The sequence below is a fragment of the Oncorhynchus mykiss genome, chromosome 10, assembly GCF_013265735.2.
Source record: "Oncorhynchus mykiss isolate Arlee chromosome 10, USDA_OmykA_1.1, whole genome shotgun sequence".
Lineage (NCBI taxonomy): Eukaryota > Metazoa > Chordata > Actinopteri > Salmoniformes > Salmonidae > Oncorhynchus > Oncorhynchus mykiss.
This window is the reverse complement of record NC_048574.1, coordinates 81,616,301-81,637,811: the sequence shown is the minus strand read 5'-3', so window position 1 is coordinate 81,637,811 and position 21,511 is coordinate 81,616,301. Positions and strand designations below refer to the sequence as shown.

At 46.2% G+C, this 21,511-nt stretch overlaps 1 protein-coding gene across 1 annotated transcript in view; it reads right to left on the bottom strand.

Annotated features, from left to right (window-relative positions):
- LOC118936819 (tyrosine-protein phosphatase non-receptor type 9-like) overlaps nt 1–20,352 on the bottom strand; it is a 54,879-nt gene extending 34,527 nt beyond the window's left edge. The window contains exons 1-3 of the mRNA XM_036934194.1: nt 20,244–20,352; nt 1,944–2,087; nt 1,322–1,411 (exon numbers count right to left, since the gene is read on the bottom strand). Of these exons, the coding sequence (XP_036790089.1) occupies nt 1,322–1,411; nt 1,944–2,087; nt 20,244–20,276 (267 nt within the window). The 5' untranslated portion in view covers nt 20,277–20,352. The remainder of the gene's footprint in view (nt 1–1,321; nt 1,412–1,943; nt 2,088–20,243) is intronic.
- Between the last annotated feature and the right edge of the window lie 1,159 nt (nt 20,353–21,511).

Below are 21,511 nucleotides of genomic sequence, written 5' to 3'. Positions count from 1 at the left end.
CTACCTCCATCACTCCAGTATCCCTGTCCCCTTCCCCCTATACATATCTACCTCCATCACTCCAGTATCCCTGTCTCCTTCCCCCTATACATATCTACCTCCATCACTCCAGTATCCCTGTCTCCTTCCCCCTATACATATCTACCTCCATCACTCCAGTATCCCTGTCCCCTTCCCCCTATACATATCTACCTCCATCACTCCAGTATCCCTGTCTCCTTCCCCCTATACATATCTACCTCCATCACTCCAGTATCCCTGTCCCCTTCCCCCTATACATATCTACCTCCATCACTCCAGTATCCCTCTCCTCCCCCTATACATATCTACCTCCATCACTCCAGTATCCCTGTCTCCTTCCCCCTATACATATCTACCTCCATCACTCCAGTATCCCTGTCCCCTTCCCCCTATACATATCTACCTCCATCACTCCAGTATCCCTGTCCCTCCCCCCTATACATATCTACCTCCATCACTCCAGTATCCCTGTCTCCTTCCCCCTATACATATCTACCTCCATCACTCCAGTATCCCTGTCCCCTTCCCCCTATACATATCTACCTCCATCACTCCAGTATCCCTGTCTCCTTCCCCCTATACATATCTACCTCCATCACTCCAGTATCCCTGTCCCCTTCCCCCTATACATATCTACCTCCATCACTCCAGTATCCCTGTCTCCTTCCCCTATACATATCTACCTCCATCACTCCAGTATCCCTGTCCCCTTCCCCCTATACATATCTACCTCCATCACTCCAGTATCCCTCTCCTCCCCCCTATACATATCTACCTCCATCACTCCAGTATCCCTGTCTCCTATACATATCTACCTCCATCACTCCAGTATCCCTGTCCCCTTCCCCCTATACATATCTACCTCCATCACTCCAGTATCCCTGTCTCCTTCCCCCTATACATATCTACCTCCATCACTCCAGTATCCCTGTCCCCTTCCCCCTATACATATCTACCTCCATCACTCCAGTATCCCTCTCCTCCCCCCTATACATATCTACCTCCATCACTCCAGTATCCCTGTCCCCTTCCCCCTATACATATCTACCTCCATCACTCCAGTATCCCTCTCCTCCCCCCTATACATATCTACCTCCATCACTCCCAAAGAATATGGATCCTGTAAATTTATCAAAATGGCCAGTAAATCAAATTATTCCCTGGTCACGTTGTCCGGGCGCCACATTTTCCTAAAGAAAACCCTGACACACACACACACACACACACACACACACACACACACACACACACACACACACACACACACACACACACACACACACACACACACAGGCCTCACCAGGACGGTGAACTTTCCGCTGAGCAGTTCAGAACGGAGAGGTTCCTCTTCTGGGTTAATGTTGAAGATGCCCTCCTTAATCCTCGTGTTCTGATTGGACGAATCACAGACATACAGGTCAAGGGTCAAGCATTAGCACATTCTGGCATAGGTGGGAATTTACAGTGTATGTCGGAGACACAAAAATGCTCACACACACACAGTCACTCACTCACACACACACACACACTCTGTCTCTCTCTCTCTGTGTCTCTCTGTCTTTCTCTGTCTCTCTCTCACACACACCTGGTCCCTCTCTGTCTCTCACACCCACCCACCCCGACCTGGTCCCTCTCTGTCTCTCTCTCTCTCTCTCACACACACACCCACCCACCCACCTACCCCGACCTGGTCCCTCTCTGTCTCTCTCTCTCACCCACCCACCCCGACCTGGTCCCTCTCTGTCTCTCTCTCTCACCCACCCACCCCGACCTGGTCCCTCTCTGTCTCTCTCTCTCACCCACCTACCCCGACCTGGTCCCTCTCTGTCTCTCTCTCTCACCCACCCACCCCGACCTGGTCCCTCTCTGTCTCTCTGTCTCTCTCTCTCACCCACCCACCCCGACCTGGTCCCTCTCTGTACCTTGTATGCCTGGAAGAGGTCTATTGCTCGGGAGACATCAAACTTGCGCGCCATGAGGAACTTGACGGCGGTCGGCTGAGAGACCAGAGCAGCACTGTGGGGATGTTCCCTGCTACGCACCTCACTCAGGAACTCCTCCACCGCCTGGGGACGAACGGGACGGACAGAGGGGTGGTGGGGGAGGGATGGTGGGGACGGACGGGACGGGAGGGATGGTGGGGGAGGGGTGGTGGGGGAGGGACGGGACGGTGGGGGAGGGATGGTGGGGACGGACGGGACGGGAGGGATGGTGGGGGAGGGGTGGTGAGGGGTGGTGGGGGAGGGATGGTGGGGGAGGGACGGGACGGTGGGGGAGGGATGGTGGGGGAGGGATGGTGGGGACGGAGGGGATGGTGGGGGAGGGATGGTGGGGGAGGGATGGTGGGGACGGAGGGGATGGTGGGGACGGAGGGGATGGTGGGGACGGAGGGGATGGTGGGGGGGAGGGATGGTGGGGGCGGATGGGATGGTGGGGTTGAGGTTTGAGAGAGAGAGGGAGGGAGAGGACAGAGTGAGGGTGGGGTTGAGTTTGGAGAGAGAGAGAGAGAGAGAGAGGGAGGGAGAGGACAGAGTGAGGGTGGGGTTGAGGTTTGAGAGAGAGAGGGAGGGAGAGGACAGAGTGAGGGTGGGGTTGAGTTTGGAGAGAGAGAGAGAGAGGGAGGGAGAGGACAGAGTGAGGGTGGGGTTGAGGTTGGAGAGAGTGAGTCAGGGAGAGGACAGAGTGAGGGTGGGGTTGAGGTTGACGTTGGAGAGAGAGAGAGGGAGGGAGAGGACAGAAGGGACAAGTGAGGGTGGGGTTGACGTTGGAGAGAGTAAGTCAGGGAGAGGACAGAGTGAGGGTGGGGTTGAGGTTGGAGAGAGAGAGGGAGGGAGAGGACAGAGTGAGGGTGGGGTTGAGGTTGGAGAGAGAGAGGGAGGGAGAGGACAGAGTGAGGGTGGGGTTGACGTTGGAGAGAGTAAGTCAGGGAGAGGACAGAGTGAGGGTGGGGTTGAGGTTGGAGAGAGAGAGGGAGGGAGAGGACAGAGTGAGGGTGGGGTTGGGGTTGACGTTGGAGAGAGAGAGGACAGAAGGGACAAGTGAGTGTGGGGTAGTTATAAGGGGAGAGGAGAGCTCAAAGAGTTGTTGACACTTGCGGCTCATGGTTGAACCCGTGTGTGGTGTGTTGTGCTGGTGCCAACAGTATTCAATGTGACCAACATCCCCAGGAAGTAGGAACCAAGACCAGTCACTTATTGGCTAAATCAACAGCAACTCAATCTCTGATTGGTTGATCGAAAGACAGTCGGACAGCTATACACACGGCCTGACATTACGGCCCGACATCACGGCCCGACATCACGGCCCGACATCACGTGATTGACAGCTATACACACGGCCTGACATCACGGCCCGACATCACGTGATTGACAGATATACAGTGCCTTGCGAAAGTATTCGGCCCCCTTGAACTTTGCGACCTTTTGCCACATTTCAGGCTTCAAACATAAAGATATAAAACTGTATTTTTTTGTGAAGAATCAACAACCAGTGGGACACAATCATGAAGTGGAACGACATTTATTGGATATTTCAAACTTTTTTAACAAATCAAAAACGGAAAAATTGGGCGTGCAAAATTATTCAGCCCCTTTACTTTCAGTGCAGCAAACTCTCTCCAGAAGTTCAGTGAGGATCTCTGAATGATCCAATGTTGACCTAAATGACTAATGATGATAAATACAATCCACCTGTGTGTAATCAAGTCTCTGTATAAATGCACCTGCACTGTGATAGTCTCAGAGGTCCGTTAAAAGCGCAGAGAGCATCATGAAGAACAAGGAACACACCAGGCAGGTCCGAGATACTGTTGTGAAGAAGTTTAAAGCCGGATTTGGATACAAAAAGATTTCCCAAGCTTTAAACATCCCAAGGAGCACTGTGCAAGCGATAATATTGAAATGGAAGGAGTATCAGACCACTGCAAATCTACCAAGACCAGGCTGTCCCTCTAAACTTTCAGCTCATACAAGGAGAAGACTGATCAGAGATGCAGCCAGGAGGCCCATGATCACTCTGGATGAACTGCAGAGATCTACAGCTGAGGTGGGAGACTCTGTCCATAGGACAACAATCAGTCGTATATTGCACAAATCTGGCCTTTATGGAAGAGTGGCAAGAAGAAAGCCATTTCTGAAAGATATCCATAAAAAGTGTTGTTTAAAGTTTGCCACAAGCCACCTGGGAGACACACCAAACATGTGGAAGAAGGTGCTCTGGTCAGATGAAACCAAAATTGAACTTTTTGGCAACAATGCAAAACGTTATGTTTGGCGTAAAAGCAACACAGCTCATCACCCTGAACACACCATCCCCACTGTCAAACATGGTGGTGGCAGCATCATGGTTTGGGCCTGCTTTTCTTCAGCAGGGACAGGGAAGATGGTTAAAATTGATGGGAAGATGGATGGAGCCAAATACAGGACCATTCTGGAAGAAAACCTGATGGAGTCTGCAAAAGACCTGAGACTGGGACGGAGATTTGTCTTCCAACAAGACAATGATCCAAAACATAAAGCAAAATCTACAAGGGAATGGTTCAAAAATAAACATATCGTTAGAATGGCCAAGTCAAAGTCCAGACCTGAATCCAATCGAGAATCTGTGGAAAGAACTGAAAACTGCTGTTCACAAATGCTCTCCATCCAACCTCACTGAGCTCGAGCTGTTTTGCAAGGAGGAATGGGAAAAAATGTCAGTCTCTCTCAAAAGGTGGCGCTACAAAGTATTAACTTAAGGGGGCTGAATAATTTTGCACGCCCAATTTTTCAGTTTTTGATTTGTTAAAAAAGTTTGAAATATCCAATAAATGTCGTTCCACTTCATGATTGTGTCCCACTTGTTGTTGATTCTTCACAAAAAAAATACAGTTTTATATCTTTATGTTTGAAGCCTGAAATGTGGCAAAAGGTTGCGAAGTTCAAGGTGGCCGAATACTTTCGCAAGGCACTGTATATCTGTCAATCACGTGATTGACAGATATACATCACGGCCCTACATCACGTGACTGACAGATATACATCACGGCCCTACATCACGTGACTGACAGATATACATCACGGCCCTACATCACGGCCCTACATCACGTGATTGACAGATATACATCACGGCCCTACATCACGTGACTGACAGATATACATCACGGCCCTACATCACGGCCCTACATCACGTGATTGACAGATATACATCACGGCCCTACATCACGTGACTGACAGATATACATCACGGCCCTACATCACGTGATTGACAGATATACATCACGGCCCTACATCACATGACTGACAGATATACATCACGGCCCTACATCACGTGATTGACAGATATACATCACGGCCCTACATCACGTGACTGACAGATATACATCACGGCCCTACATCACGTGATTGACAGATATACATCACGGCCCTACATCACGTGACTGACAGATATACATCACGGCCTGACATCACGTGACTGACAGATATACATCACGGCCTGACATCACGTGATTGACAGATATACATCACGGCCTGACATCACGTGATTGACAGATATACATCACGGCCTGACATCACGTGATTGACAGATATACATCACGGCCCTACATCACGTGATTGACAGATATACATCACGGCCCTACATCACGTGATTGACAGATATACATCACGGCCCTACATCACGTGACTGACAGATATACATCACGGCCCTACATCACGTGACTGACAGATATACATCACGGCCCTACATCACGGCCCTACATCACGTGATTGACAGATATACATCACGGCCCTACATCACGTGACTGACAGATATACATCACGGCCCTACATCACGGCCCTACATCACGTGATTGACAGATATACATCACGGCCCTACATCACGTGACTGACAGATATACATCACGGCCCTACATCACGTGATTGACAGATATACATCACGGCCCTACATCACGTGATTGACAGATATACATCACGGCCTGACATCACGTGATTGACAGATATACATCACGGCCTGACATCACGTGATTGACAGATATACATCACGGCCCTACATCACGGCCCTACATCACGTGATTGACAGATATACATCACGGCCTGACATCACATGACTGACAGATATACATCACGGCCTGACATCACGGCCCTACATCACGTGATTGACAGATATACATCACGGCCCTACATCACGGCCCTACATCACGTGATTGACAGATATACATCACGGCCCTACATCACGTGATTGACAGATATACATCACGGCCCGACATCACGTGACTGACAGATATACATCACGGCCCTACATCACGTGATTGACAGATATACATCACGGCCCGACATCACGTGACTGACAGATATACATCACGGCCCTACATCACGTGATTGACAGATATACACACGGCCTGACATCACGTGACTGACAGATATACATCACGGCCTGACATCACATGACTGACAGATATACATCACGGCCCTACATCACGTGATTGACAGATATACACACGGCCTGACATCACGTGATTGACAGATGTACATCACGGCCCTACATCACGGCCTGACATCACGTGATTGACAGATGTACATCACGGCCTGACATCACATGACTGACAGATATACATCACGGCCTGACATCACATGACTGACAGATATACATCACGGCCCTACATCACGTGATTGACAGATATACATCACGGCCCGACATCACGTGATTGACAGATATACATCACGGCCCTACATCACGTGATTGACAGATATACATCACGGCCTGACATCACGTGATTGACAGATATACATCACGGCCTGACATCACGTGATTGACAGATATACATCACGGCCCTACATCACGTGATTGACAGATATACACACGGCCTGACATCACGTGATTGACAGATGTACATCACGGCCCTACATCACGGCCTGACATCACGTGATTGACAGATGTACATCACGGCCTGACATCACATGACTGACAGATATACATCACGGCCTGACATCACATGACTGACAGATATACATCACGGCCCTACATCACGTGATTGACAGATATACATCACGGCCTGACATCACGTGATTGACAGATATACATCACGGCCCTACATCACGTGATTGACAGATATACATCACGGCCTGACATCACGTGATTGACAGATATACATCACGGCCCTACATCACGTGATTGACAGATATACATCACGGCCTGACATCACGTGATTGACAGATATACATCACGGCCCTACATCACGTGACTGACAGATATACATCACGGCCTGACATCACGTGATTGACAGATATACATCACGGCCTGACATCACGTGATTGACAGATATACATCACGGCCTGACATCACGTGATTGACAGATATACATCACGGCCCTACATCACGTGATTGACAGATATACATCACGGCCTGACATCACGTGATTGACAGATATACATCACGGCCCTACATCACGTGACTGACAGATATACATCACGGCCTGACATCACGTGATTGACAGATATACATCACGGCCTGACATCACGTGATTGACAGATATACATCACGGCCCTACATCACGTGATTGACAGATATACATCACGGCCTGACATCACGTGATTGACAGATATACATCACGGCCCTACATCACGTGACTGACAGATATACATCACGGCCTGACATCACATGACTGACAGATATACATCACGGCCCTACATCACGTGATTGACAGATATACATCACGGCCCTACATCACGTGATTGACAGATATACATCACGGCCCTACATCACGTGATTGACAGATATACATCACGGCCTGACATCACGTGATTGACAGATATACATCACGGCCCTACATCACGTGATTGACAGATATACATCACGGCCCTACATCACGTGATTGACAGATATACATCACGGCCCTACATCACGGCCCGACATCACGTGATTGACAGATATACATCACGGCCTGACATCACGGCCCGACATCACGGCCTGACATCACGTGATTGACAGATATACATCACGGCCCGACATCACGTGATTGACAGATATACATCACGGCCCGACATCACGGCCTGACATCACGTGATTGACAGATATACATCACGGCCTGACATCACGTGATTGACAGATATACATCACGGCCTGACATCACGTGATTGACAGATATACATCACGGCCTGACATCACGTGATTGACAGATATACATCACGGCCTGACATCACGTGATTGACAGATATACATCACGGCCTGACATCACGTGATTGACAGATATACATCACGGCCTGACATCACGTGATTGACAGATATACATCACGGCCTGACATCACGTGATTGACAGATATACATCATGGCTCTACATCACGTGATTGACAGATATACATCACGGCCCTACATCACGTGATTGACAGATATACATCACGGCCTGACATCACGTGATTGACAGATATACATCACGGCCCTACATCACGTGATTGACAGATATACATCACGGCCTGACATCACGTGATTGACAGATATACATCACGGCCTGACATCACGTGATTGACAGATATACATCACGGCCTGACATCACGTGATTGACAGATATACATCACGGCCCTACATCACGTGATTGACAGATATACATCACGGCCCTACATCACGTGATTGACAGATATACATCACGGCCCTACATCACGTGATTGACAGATATACATCACGGCCCTACATCACGTGATTGACAGATATACATCACGGCCCTACATCACGTGATTGACAGATATACATCACGGCCTGACATCACGTGATTGACAGATATACATCACGGCCCTACATCACGGCCCGACATCACGTGATTGACAGATATACATCACGGCCTGACATCACGTGATTGACAGATATACATCACGGCCTGACATCACGTGATTGACAGATATACATCACGGCCCGACATCACGTGATTGACAGATATACATCACGGCCTGACATCACGGCCCGACATCACGGCCTGACATCACGTGATTGACAGATATACATCACGGCCCGACATCACGTGATTGACAGATATACATCACGGCCCGACATCACGGCCTGACATCACGTGATTGACAGATATACATCACGGCCTGACATCACGTGATTGACAGATATACATCACGGCCTGACATCACGTGATTGACAGATATACATCACGGCCCTACATCACGTGATTGACAGATATACATCACGGCCCGACATCACGTGATTGACAGATATACATCACGGCCCTACATCACGTGATTGACAGATATACATCACGGCCTGACATCACGTGATTGACAGATATACATCACGGCCCTACATCACGGCCCGACATCACGTGATTGACAGATATACATCACGGCCCTACATCACGGCCCTACATCACGGCCCGACATCACGTGATTGACAGATATACATCACGGCCCTACATCACGTGATTGACAGATATACATCACGGCCTGACATCACGTGATTGACAGATATACATCACGGCCCTACATCACGTGATTGACAGATATACATCACGGCCCTACATCACGTGATTGACAGATATACATCACGGCCCTACATCACGTGATTGACAGATATACATCACGGCCCTACATCACGTGATTGACAGATATACATCATGGCCCTACATCACGTGATTGACAGATATACATCACGGCCTGACATCACGTGATTGACAGATATACATCACGGCCTGACATCACGTGATTGACAGATATACATCACGGCCCGACATCACGGCCTGACATCACGTGATTGACAGATATACATCACGGCCCTACATCACGTGATTGACAGATATACATCACGGCCCTACATCACGTGATTGACAGATATACATCACGGCCTGACATCACGTGATTGACAGATATACATCACGGCCCGACATCACGTGATTGACAGATATACATCACGGCTCTACATCACGTGATTGACAGATATACATCACGGCCTGACATCACGTGATTGACAGATATACATCACGGCCCTACATCACGGCCCGACATCACGTGATTGACAGATATACATCACGGCCCGACATCACGGCCCGACATCACGTGATTGACAGATATACATCACGGCCCTACATCACGTGATTGACAGATATACATCACGGCCCTACATCACGTGATTGACAGATATACATCACGGCCCTACATCACGTGATTGACAGATATACATCACGGCCTGATATCACGTGATTGACAGATATACATCACGGCCCTACATCACGTGATTGACAGATATACATCATGGCCCTACATCACGTGATTGACAGATATACATCATGGCTCTACATCACGTGATTGACAGATATACATCATGGCTCTACATCACGGCCCGACATCACGTGATTGACAGATATACATCACGGCCCTACATCACGTGATTGACAGATATACATCATGGCTCTACATCACGTGATTGACAGATATACATCATGGCTCTACATCACGGCCCGACATCACGTGATTGACAGATATACATCATGGCCCTACATCACGTGATTGACAGATATACATCATGGCTCTACATCACGTGATTGACAGATATACATCATGGCCCTACATCACGGCCCGACATCACGTGATTGACAGATATACATCACGGCCCTACATCACGTGATTGACAGATATACATCATGGCTCTACATCACGTGATTGACAGATATACATCACGGCCCTACATCACGTGATTGACAGATATACATCACGGCCTGACATCACGTGATTGACAGATATACATCACGGCCCTACATCACGTGATTGACAGATATACATCACGGCCCTACATCACGTGATTGACAGATATACATCACGGCCCTACATCACGTGATTGACAGATATACATCACGGCCTGACATCACGTGATTGACAGATATACATCATGGCTCTACATCACGTGATTGACAGATATACATCACGGCCCTACATCACGTGATTGACAGATATACATCACGGCCCTACATCACGTGATTGACAGATATACATCACGGCCTGACATCACGTGATTGACAGATATACATCACGGCCTGACATCACGTGATTGACAGATATACATCACGGCCCTACATCACGTGATTGAAAGATATACATCACGGCTCTACATCACGTGATTGACAGATATACATCACGGCCCTACATCACGTGATTGAAAGATATACATCACGGCCCTACATCACGTGATTGACAGATATACATCACGGCCCTACATCACGTGATTGACAGATATACATCACGGCCCTACATCACGTGATTGACAGATATACATCACGGCCTGACATCACGTGATTGACAGATATACATCACGGCCCTACATCACGTGATTGACAGATATACATCACGGCCCTACATCACGTGATTGACAGATATACATCACGGCCCTACATCACGTGATTGAAAGATATACATCACGGCCCTACATCACGTGATTGACAGATATACATCACGGCCTGACATCACGTGATTGACAGATATACATCACGGCCCTACATCACGTGATTGACAGATATACATCACGGCCCTACATCACGTGATTGACAGATATACATCACGGCTCTACATCACGTGATTGACAGATATACATCACGGCCTGACATCACGTGATTGACAGATATACATCACGGCCCTACATCACGTGATTGACAGATATACATCACGGCCCTACATCACGTGATTGACAGATATACATCACGGCTCTACATCACGTGATTGACAGATATACATCACGGCCTGACATCACGGCCCTACATCACGTGATTGACAGATATACATCACGGCCCTACATCACGTGATTGACAGATATACATCACGGCTCTACATCACGGCCCTACATCACGTGATTGACAGATATACATCACGGCCTGACATCACGTGATTGACAGATATACATCACGGCCCTACATCACGTGATTGACAGATATACATCATGGCTCTACATCACGTGATTGACAGATATACATCACGGCCCTACATCACGTGATTGACAGATATACATCACGGCCTGACATCACGTGATTGACAGATATACATCACGGCCCTACATCACGTGATTGACAGATATACATCACGGCCCTACATCACGTGATTGACAGATATACATCACGGCCCTACATCACGTGATTGACAGATATACATCACGGCCTGACATCACGTGATTGACAGATATACATCATGGCTCTACATCACGTGATTGACAGATATACATCACGGCCCTACATCACGTGATTGACAGATATACATCACGGCCCTACATCACGTGATTGACAGATATACATCACGGCCTGACATCACGTGATTGACAGATATACATCACGGCCTGACATCACGTGATTGACAGATATACATCACGGCCCTACATCACGTGATTGAAAGATATACATCACGGCTCTACATCACGTGATTGACAGATATACATCACGGCCTGACATCACGTGATTGACAGATATACATCACGGCCCTACATCACGTGATTGACAGATATACATCACGGCCTGACATCACGTGATTGACAGATATACATCACGGCCCTACATCACGTGATTGAAAGATATACATCACGGCCCTACATCACGTGATTGACAGATATACATCACGGCCTGACATCACGTGATTGACAGATATACATCACGGCCCTACATCACGTGATTGACAGATATACATCACGGCCCTACATCACGTGATTGACAGATATACATCACGGCCTGACATCACGTGATTGACAGATATACATCACGGCCCTACATCACGTGATTGACAGATATACATCACGGCCCTACATCACGTGATTGACAGATATACATCACGGCCCTACATCACGTGATTGAAAGATATACATCACGGCCCTACATCACGTGATTGACAGATATACATCACGGCCTGACATCACGTGATTGACAGATATACATCACGGCCCTACATCACGTGATTGACAGATATACATCACGGCCTGACATCACGTGATTGACAGATATACATCACGGCCCTACATCACGTGATTGACAGATATACATCACGGCCCTACATCACGTGATTGACAGATATACATCACGGCTCTACATCACGTGATTGACAGATATACATCACGGCCTGACATCACGGCCCTACATCACGTGATTGACAGATATACATCACGGCTCTACATCACGTGATTGACAGATATACATCACGGCCTGACATCACGGCCCTACATCACGTGATTGACAGATATACATCACGGCCCTACATCACGTGATTGAAAGATATACATCACGGCCCTACATCACGTGATTGACAGATATACATCACGGCCTGACATCACGTGATTGACAGATATACATCACGGCCCTACATCACGTGATTGACAGATATACATCACGGCCCTACATCACGTGATTGACAGATATACATCACGGCTCTACATCACGGCCCTACATCACGTGATTGACAGATATACATCACGGCCTGACATCACGGCCCTACATCACGTGATTGACAGATATACATCACGGCCTGACATCACGGCCCTACATCACGTGATTGACAGATATACATCACGGCCTGACATCACGTGATTGACAGATATACATCACGGCCCTACATCACGTGATTGACAGATATACATCACGGCCCGACATCACGTGATTGACAGATATACATCACGGCCCGACATCACGTGATTGACAGATATACATCATGGCCCTACATCACGTGATTGACAGATATACATCACGGCCCGACATCACGTGATTGACAGATATACATCACGGCCCTACATCACGTGATTGACAGATATACATCATGGCCCTACATCACGTGATTGACAGATATACATCACGGCCCGACATCACGTGATTGACAGATATACATCACGGCCCGACATCACGTGATTGACAGATATACATCACGGCCCTACATCACGTGATTGACAGATATACATCATGGCTCTACATCACGTGATTGACAGATATACATCATGGCTCTACATCACGTGATTGACAGATATACATCACGGCCCTACATCACGTGATTGACAGATATACATCACGGCCCGACATCACGTGATTGACAGATATACATCACGGCCTGACATCACGTGATTGACAGATATACATCATGGCTCTACATCACGTGATTGACAGATATACATCACGGCCCTACATCACGTGATTGACAGATATACATCACGGCCCGACATCACGTGATTGACAGATATACATCATGGCTCTACATCACGGCCTGACATCACGTGATTGACAGATATACATCACGGCCCTACATCACGTGATTGACAGATATACATCACGGCCCTACATCACGTGATTGACAGATATACATCACGGCCCGACATCACGTGATTGACAGATATACATCATGGCCCTACATCACGTGATTGACAGATATACATCACGGCCCTACATCACGTGATTGACAGATATACATCACGGCCTGACATCACGTGATTGACAGCTATACACACGGCCCTACATCACGTGATTGACAGATATACATCACGGCCCGACATCACGTGATTGACAGATATACATCACGGCCCGACATCATGTGATTGACAGATATACATCATGGCTCTACATCACGTGATTGACAGATATACATCACGGCCTGACATCACGTGATTGACAGATATACATCACGGCCCTACATCACGTGATTGACAGATATACATCACGGCCTGACATCACGTGATTGACAGATATACATCACGGCCCTACATCACGTGATTGACAGATATACATCATGGCTCTACATCACGTGATTGACAGATATACATCACGGCCCGACATCACGTGATTGACAGATATACATCACGGCCCGACATCACGGCCTGACATCACGTGATTGACAGATATACATCACGGCCCGACATCACGGCCCGACATCACGTGATTGACAGATATACATCACGGCCCGACATCACGGCCCGACATCACGTGATTGACAGATATACATCACGGCCCTACATCACGTGATTGACAGATATACATCACGGCCCTACATCACGTGATTGACAGATATACATCACGGCCCGACATCACGGCCCGACATCACGTGATTGACAGATATACATCACGGCCCGACATCACGGCCCGACATCACGTGATTGACAGATATACATCACGGCCCTACATCACGTGATTGACAGATATACATCACGGCCCTACATCACGTGATTGACAGATATACATCACGGCCCTACATCACGGCCCTACATCACGTGATTGACAGATATACATCACGGCCCGACATCACGTGATTGACAGATATACATCACGGCCCGACATCACGGCCTGACATCACGTGATTGACAGATATACATCACGGCCCGACATCACGTGATTGACAGATATACATCACGGCCCGACATCACGGCCCGACATCACGTGATTGACAGATATACATCACGGCCGTACATCACGTGATTGACAGATATACATCACGGCCCTACATCACGTGATTGACAGATATACATCACGGCCCGACATCACGGCCTGACATCACGTGATTGACAGATATACATCACGGCCCTACATCACGTGATTGACAGATATACATCACGGCCCGACATCACGTGATTGACAGATATACATCACGGCCCGACATCACGGCCCGACATCACGTGATTGACAGATATACATCATGGCTCTACATCACGTGATTGACAGATATACATCACGGCCCTACATCACGTGATTGACAGATATACATCACGGCCCGACATCACGGCCTGACATCACGTGATTGACAGATATACATCACGGCCTGACATCACGTGATTGACAGATATACATCACGGCCCTACATCACGTGATTGACAGATATACATCACGGCCCTACATCACGTGATTGACAGATATACATCACGGCCCTACATCACGTGATTGACAGATATACATCACGGCCTGACATCACGTGATTGACAGATATACATCACGGCCCTACATCACGTGATTGACAGATATACATCATGGCCCTACATCACGTGATTGACAGATATACATCACGGCCCTACATCACATGACTGACAGATATACATCACGGCCCTACATCACGTGATTGACAGATATACATCACGGCCCGACATCACGTGATTGACAGATATACATCACGGCCCTACATCACGTGATTGACAGATATACATCATGGCCCTACATCACGTGATTGACAGATATACATCACGGCCCTACATCACGTGATTGACAGATATACATCACGGCCCTACATCACGTGATTGACAGATATACATCACGGCCTGACATCACGTGATTGACAGATATACATCACGGCCCTACATCACGTGATTGACAGATATACATCACGGCCCTACATCACGTGATTGACAGATATACATCACGGCCTGACATCACGTGATTGACAGATATACATCACGGCCCTACATCACGTGATTGACAGATATACATCACGGCCTGACATCACGTGATTGACAGATATACATCACGGCCTGACATCACGTGATTGACAGATATACATCACGGCCCTACATCACGTGATTGACAGATATACATCACGGCCTGACATCACGTGATTGACAGATATACATCACGGCCCTACATCACGTGATTGACAGATATACATCACGGCCCTACATCACGTGATTGACAGATATACATCACGGCCTGACATCACGTGATTGACAGATATACATCACGGCCCTACATCACGTGATTGACAGATATACATCACGGCCCTACATCACGTGATTGACAGATATACATCACGGCCCGACATCACGTGATTGACAGATATACATCACGGCCTGACATCACGTGATTGACAGATATACATCACGGCCCGACATCACGTGATTGACAGATATACATCATGGCTCTACATCACGTGATTGACAGATATACATCACGGCCCTACATCACGTGATTGACAGATATACATCACGGCCTGACATCATGTGATTGACAGATATACATCACGGCCCTACATCACGGCCCGACATCACGTGATTGACAGATATACATCACGGCCTGACATCACGTGATTGACAGATATACATCACGGCCCGACATCACGTGATTGACAGATATACATCACGGCCCTACATCACGTGATTGACAGATATACATCACGGCCCTACATCACGTGATTGACAGATATACATCACGGCCCTACATCACGTGATTGACAGATATACATCACGGCCTGACATCACGTGATTGACAGATATACATCACGGCCCGACATCACGGCCCGACATCACGTGATTGACAGATATACATCACGGCCTGACATCACGTGATTGACAGATATACATCACGGCCCTACATCACGGCCCGACATCACGTGATTGACAGATATACATCACGGCCCGACATCACGGCCCGACATCACGTGATTGACAGATATACATCACGGCCTGACATCACGTGATTGACAGATATACATCACGGCCCGACATCATGTGATTGACAGATATACATCACGGCCCTACATCACGTGATTGACAGATATACATCACGGCCCTACATCACGTGATTGACAGATATACATCACGGCCTGACATCACGTGATTGACAGATATACATCACGGCCTGACATCACGTGATTGACAGATATACATCACGGCCCTACATCACGTGATTGACAGATATACATCACGGCCCGACATCACGTGATTGACAGATATACATCACGGCCTGACATCACATGACTGACAGATATACATCACGGCCCGACATCACATGACTGACAGACACTAGAGGTCGACCGATTAAATCGGCATGGACGATTAACTCAAGTTTTTCATAACAATCGGTGATCGGCATTTTAGGACGCCGATTATGGCCGATTACATTGCAATCCACAAGGAGACTGTGTGGCAGGCTGACCACCTGTTATTCGAGTGCTGCAAGGAGCCAAGGTAAGTTGCTAGCTAGCATTAAACTTACCTTATAAAAAACAATCAATCTTCACATGATCACTAGTTAACTACACATGGTTGATGATATTACTAGGTTAACTAGCTTGTCCTGCGTTGCATTTAATCAATGCGGTGCCTGTTAATTTATCATCGAATCACAGCCTACTTCGCCAAACGGCTGATGTTTTAACAAAAGCACAATCGTTGCACAAATGTACCTACTTTTAAATAAAGGTCAAATAAAATAAAAAAAATAAAAAAACCTAACCATAAACATTAATTCATTTATTAAAATTGATACACAGAAGTATATATATTTTTTAAACCTGCATATTTAGTGAAAATAAATTAATATTCGCAGGCAATATTAACTAGGGAAATTGTGTCACTTCTCTTGCGTTCATTGCACAGAGAGTCAGGGTATATGCAACAGTTTGGGCCGCCTGGCTCTTTGCAAACTAATTTGTCAGAAATGTACCTAATTATGACATAACATTGAATGTTGTGCAATGTAACAGCAATATTTAGACTTAGGGATGCCACCCGTTAGATGAAATATGGAATGGTTCCGTATTTCACTGAAAGAATAAACGTTTTGTTTTCTAAATGATAGTTTCCGGATTTGACCAAAGGCTCGTATTTGTGTGTTTATTATATTATAATTAAGTCTATGATGTGATATTTGATAGAGCAGTCTGAGCGTTGGTAGGCAGCAGCAGGCTCGTAAGCATTCATTCAAACAGCCCTTTACTCCTTTTCCCAGCAGCTCTTAGCATGCTTGAAGCACAGCGCTGTTTATGACTTCAAGACTATCAACTCCCGAGATTAGGCTGGCAATACTAAAGTGCCTATGAGAACATCCAATAGTCAAAGGTATATGAAATACAAATGGTATAGAGATAGTCGACGAGTCATAATTCCTATAATAACTACAACCTAAAACTTTTTACCTGGGAATATTGAAGATTCATGTTAGAAGGAACCATCATATGTGCTCATGTCCTGAGCAAGGAACTTAAAACGTTAGCTACTGCGTTTTTGCATTGTTTAAACCAAATTGAACATGTTTCATTATTTATTTGAGACTAAATATATGTAATGTATTATATTAGGTTCAAATAAAAGTGTTCATTCAGTATTGTTGTAATTGTCATTTTTACACATACATATTAACCAGCCGATTATGTTTTTTTTGGTCCTCCAATAGTCGGTATCAGAAAATCATAATCGGTCGACCTCTAGTACACACAGCCCTACGTCATGTGCTTGATCTGGGTGAACTTTATAAACTTCCAACTATATCCAGTGACGTCAGCGGATATTCAACAAAAAACATCCGTTTCCCGACACTTGACAACGGATTGTACCAACACCTTCCAACAACCAATTTTGGCAAAGGAGTAACATAGAAATGTCCCTAGAAAAACGTAACCCTAAAAAAAAATGTTAACTCCCGTTACAAATGCACGTTAATAAGTGGTAACATGATTCATGTAGCACATAATGCGTGTTGCTCGTTAGCTGGAGTAGTTGCATTAAAATAACTAACTAAGAGATGAGAGGACCGAGCAAGTCGTAGCTACTAGCTTAGGGCCCTAAGCTACTCGTCTACTGTTGGCAATGTAGTTTAATTAAATAAAACATTAACTATGAAAGTGTGGTCTAGCATCGACTATTTTCTATCTGATAGCGGCTCTTTCGGGTTGTTTAACGTTAACCAGCAATCTAGCCAGCCAGTTGAACGACGAAAACAAACGTTTTACTAGGAACCTGAGAGCAAATTCTGTGAACCGACTGTCGAAAAATAGATAGTTATCAGGCACATTAACTATGACTGAGACCAAACAGTACTCAGAAAGCAAACATGTCACTGGAGGTATAAAAAGCAACCTTGTACTGGCATGTTTTACATCTGAAAGGAAGTCGAATGAGGCTCAAATGAAGCAGAACATGTCCATGTTAGTCTTACTATAGTTACCTAGGTAGGAAGCCAAAGAGGACGTGTGTCAACACGGGTCTTCCTCCCCGGCCTAAAGTTTAGCTATCGCTAGGTAGCCATCTGCGTTCAATAAGTTATTCAACAAAATAAATAATAATGTGGGTAACAAAATATGAAATCTAACCAGTGAGATGTACTATGTCAGCCAACGCATCCAGACGACAGTGTTAAGCAGCTAGCTAATAGTAGCATGCTAGCGGCTGTCATAATATATGTAACGGGACCAAGGATATTTACGAGACAGTATCCTCACCAAGGACAACGTTGACCCTTACAACCTAACTAGACATTTGGGTTTATTATTAACATAAATGTTTTTTGTTTGTTGATGAAATCGAGAGCACTATGGTTAAAAAACCCAAGTCCTTACCAGTTCCTCCTGACTCGTCAAGGCTTCCGCCATCTTGAAGCCTCACGTCAACGTCGTTTCTACGTGCTCGTTCACGACGCAGAAGACCGAGTGCGGCGGCGGCGCGGTTGTCACTAGTTACCACAGATACACTAGTTACCACAGACACAAAGTCAAAATACGATACAAATATCGCATTTTTATTTTATTTTTAATAAATGTATGAAAAAAATAGCTTTTAGGTAATAATTTAAGGGTTAGGGTTAAGCAGAAGGATAGCAGTTTAAACTTTAGGTTTAAAGTCAGATTTAAAGAAGAGAAATTGTAGAAATGGGCGTGGTTTAGCCATAATTATGACTTTGTGGCTCTGGTAACTAATGATGACCAGACGGGAGGCGGGTTAGTGCTATACAGAATCTTTTGGGACGTCCCTTCCCAAAAACCTAACTTTAATAACCCCAAAACTTTAACTATAACCTTTCGCTAAACTTACATTTTAACTTCAATTAGGGGGGGACGGGGGACGTCCCAAGGAGCCCGAATAACATGGACCACGGGAGGAGACTACGGGTCGCCAAAGGGCTCATTCTACAAAAAGTCGAACGTTAGTGTACACTTCTAATGGAGATGATGATTTGATAAATTCTGCACCATTCTTTATTAGAATGTTAGGTGACACAACACATGGTGGAAAAGCGCATACCAAGGTTTAGTTTAATGAATGTATATCCATGTTTGTGATGTTATTTTCCATACGTGAATCTCTCTCTGTCATGAAAAAAATAAAATAAATAGACAGGCAACAGTTCAGTCACAAAACATCCTGAAAACGATTTTTATTGAGCCATCACTTGTCACAACAATTTACATAATATAATGTTTATTTATTTATTTATTTTTTTACACGTTATGCTTTTGACGTTCATTATCAAGGAAATCCTGATAGATATGTCCTGTGCAAGACAGTTGGCGACAGAGTGTCTCAGCGGCACCCTAATCTCTATATAGTGCACTACTTTAGACCAGAGCCCTATTGCCTATATAGTGAAATACTTTAGACCAGAGCCCTATTCCCTATATAGTGCACTACTTTAGACCAGGGTCCTATTCCCTATATAGTGCACTACTTTAGACCAGAGTATGGTATATGGTGACTATCAGGGACTGTATTCATAATGCAGATGGTATCATCTCTGTCCCTCCCATCTTCAACAACAGACCAACCTGTTATCATCTCTGTCTCTCCCATCCTCAACAACAGGCTAACCTGTTATCATCTATGTCCCCTC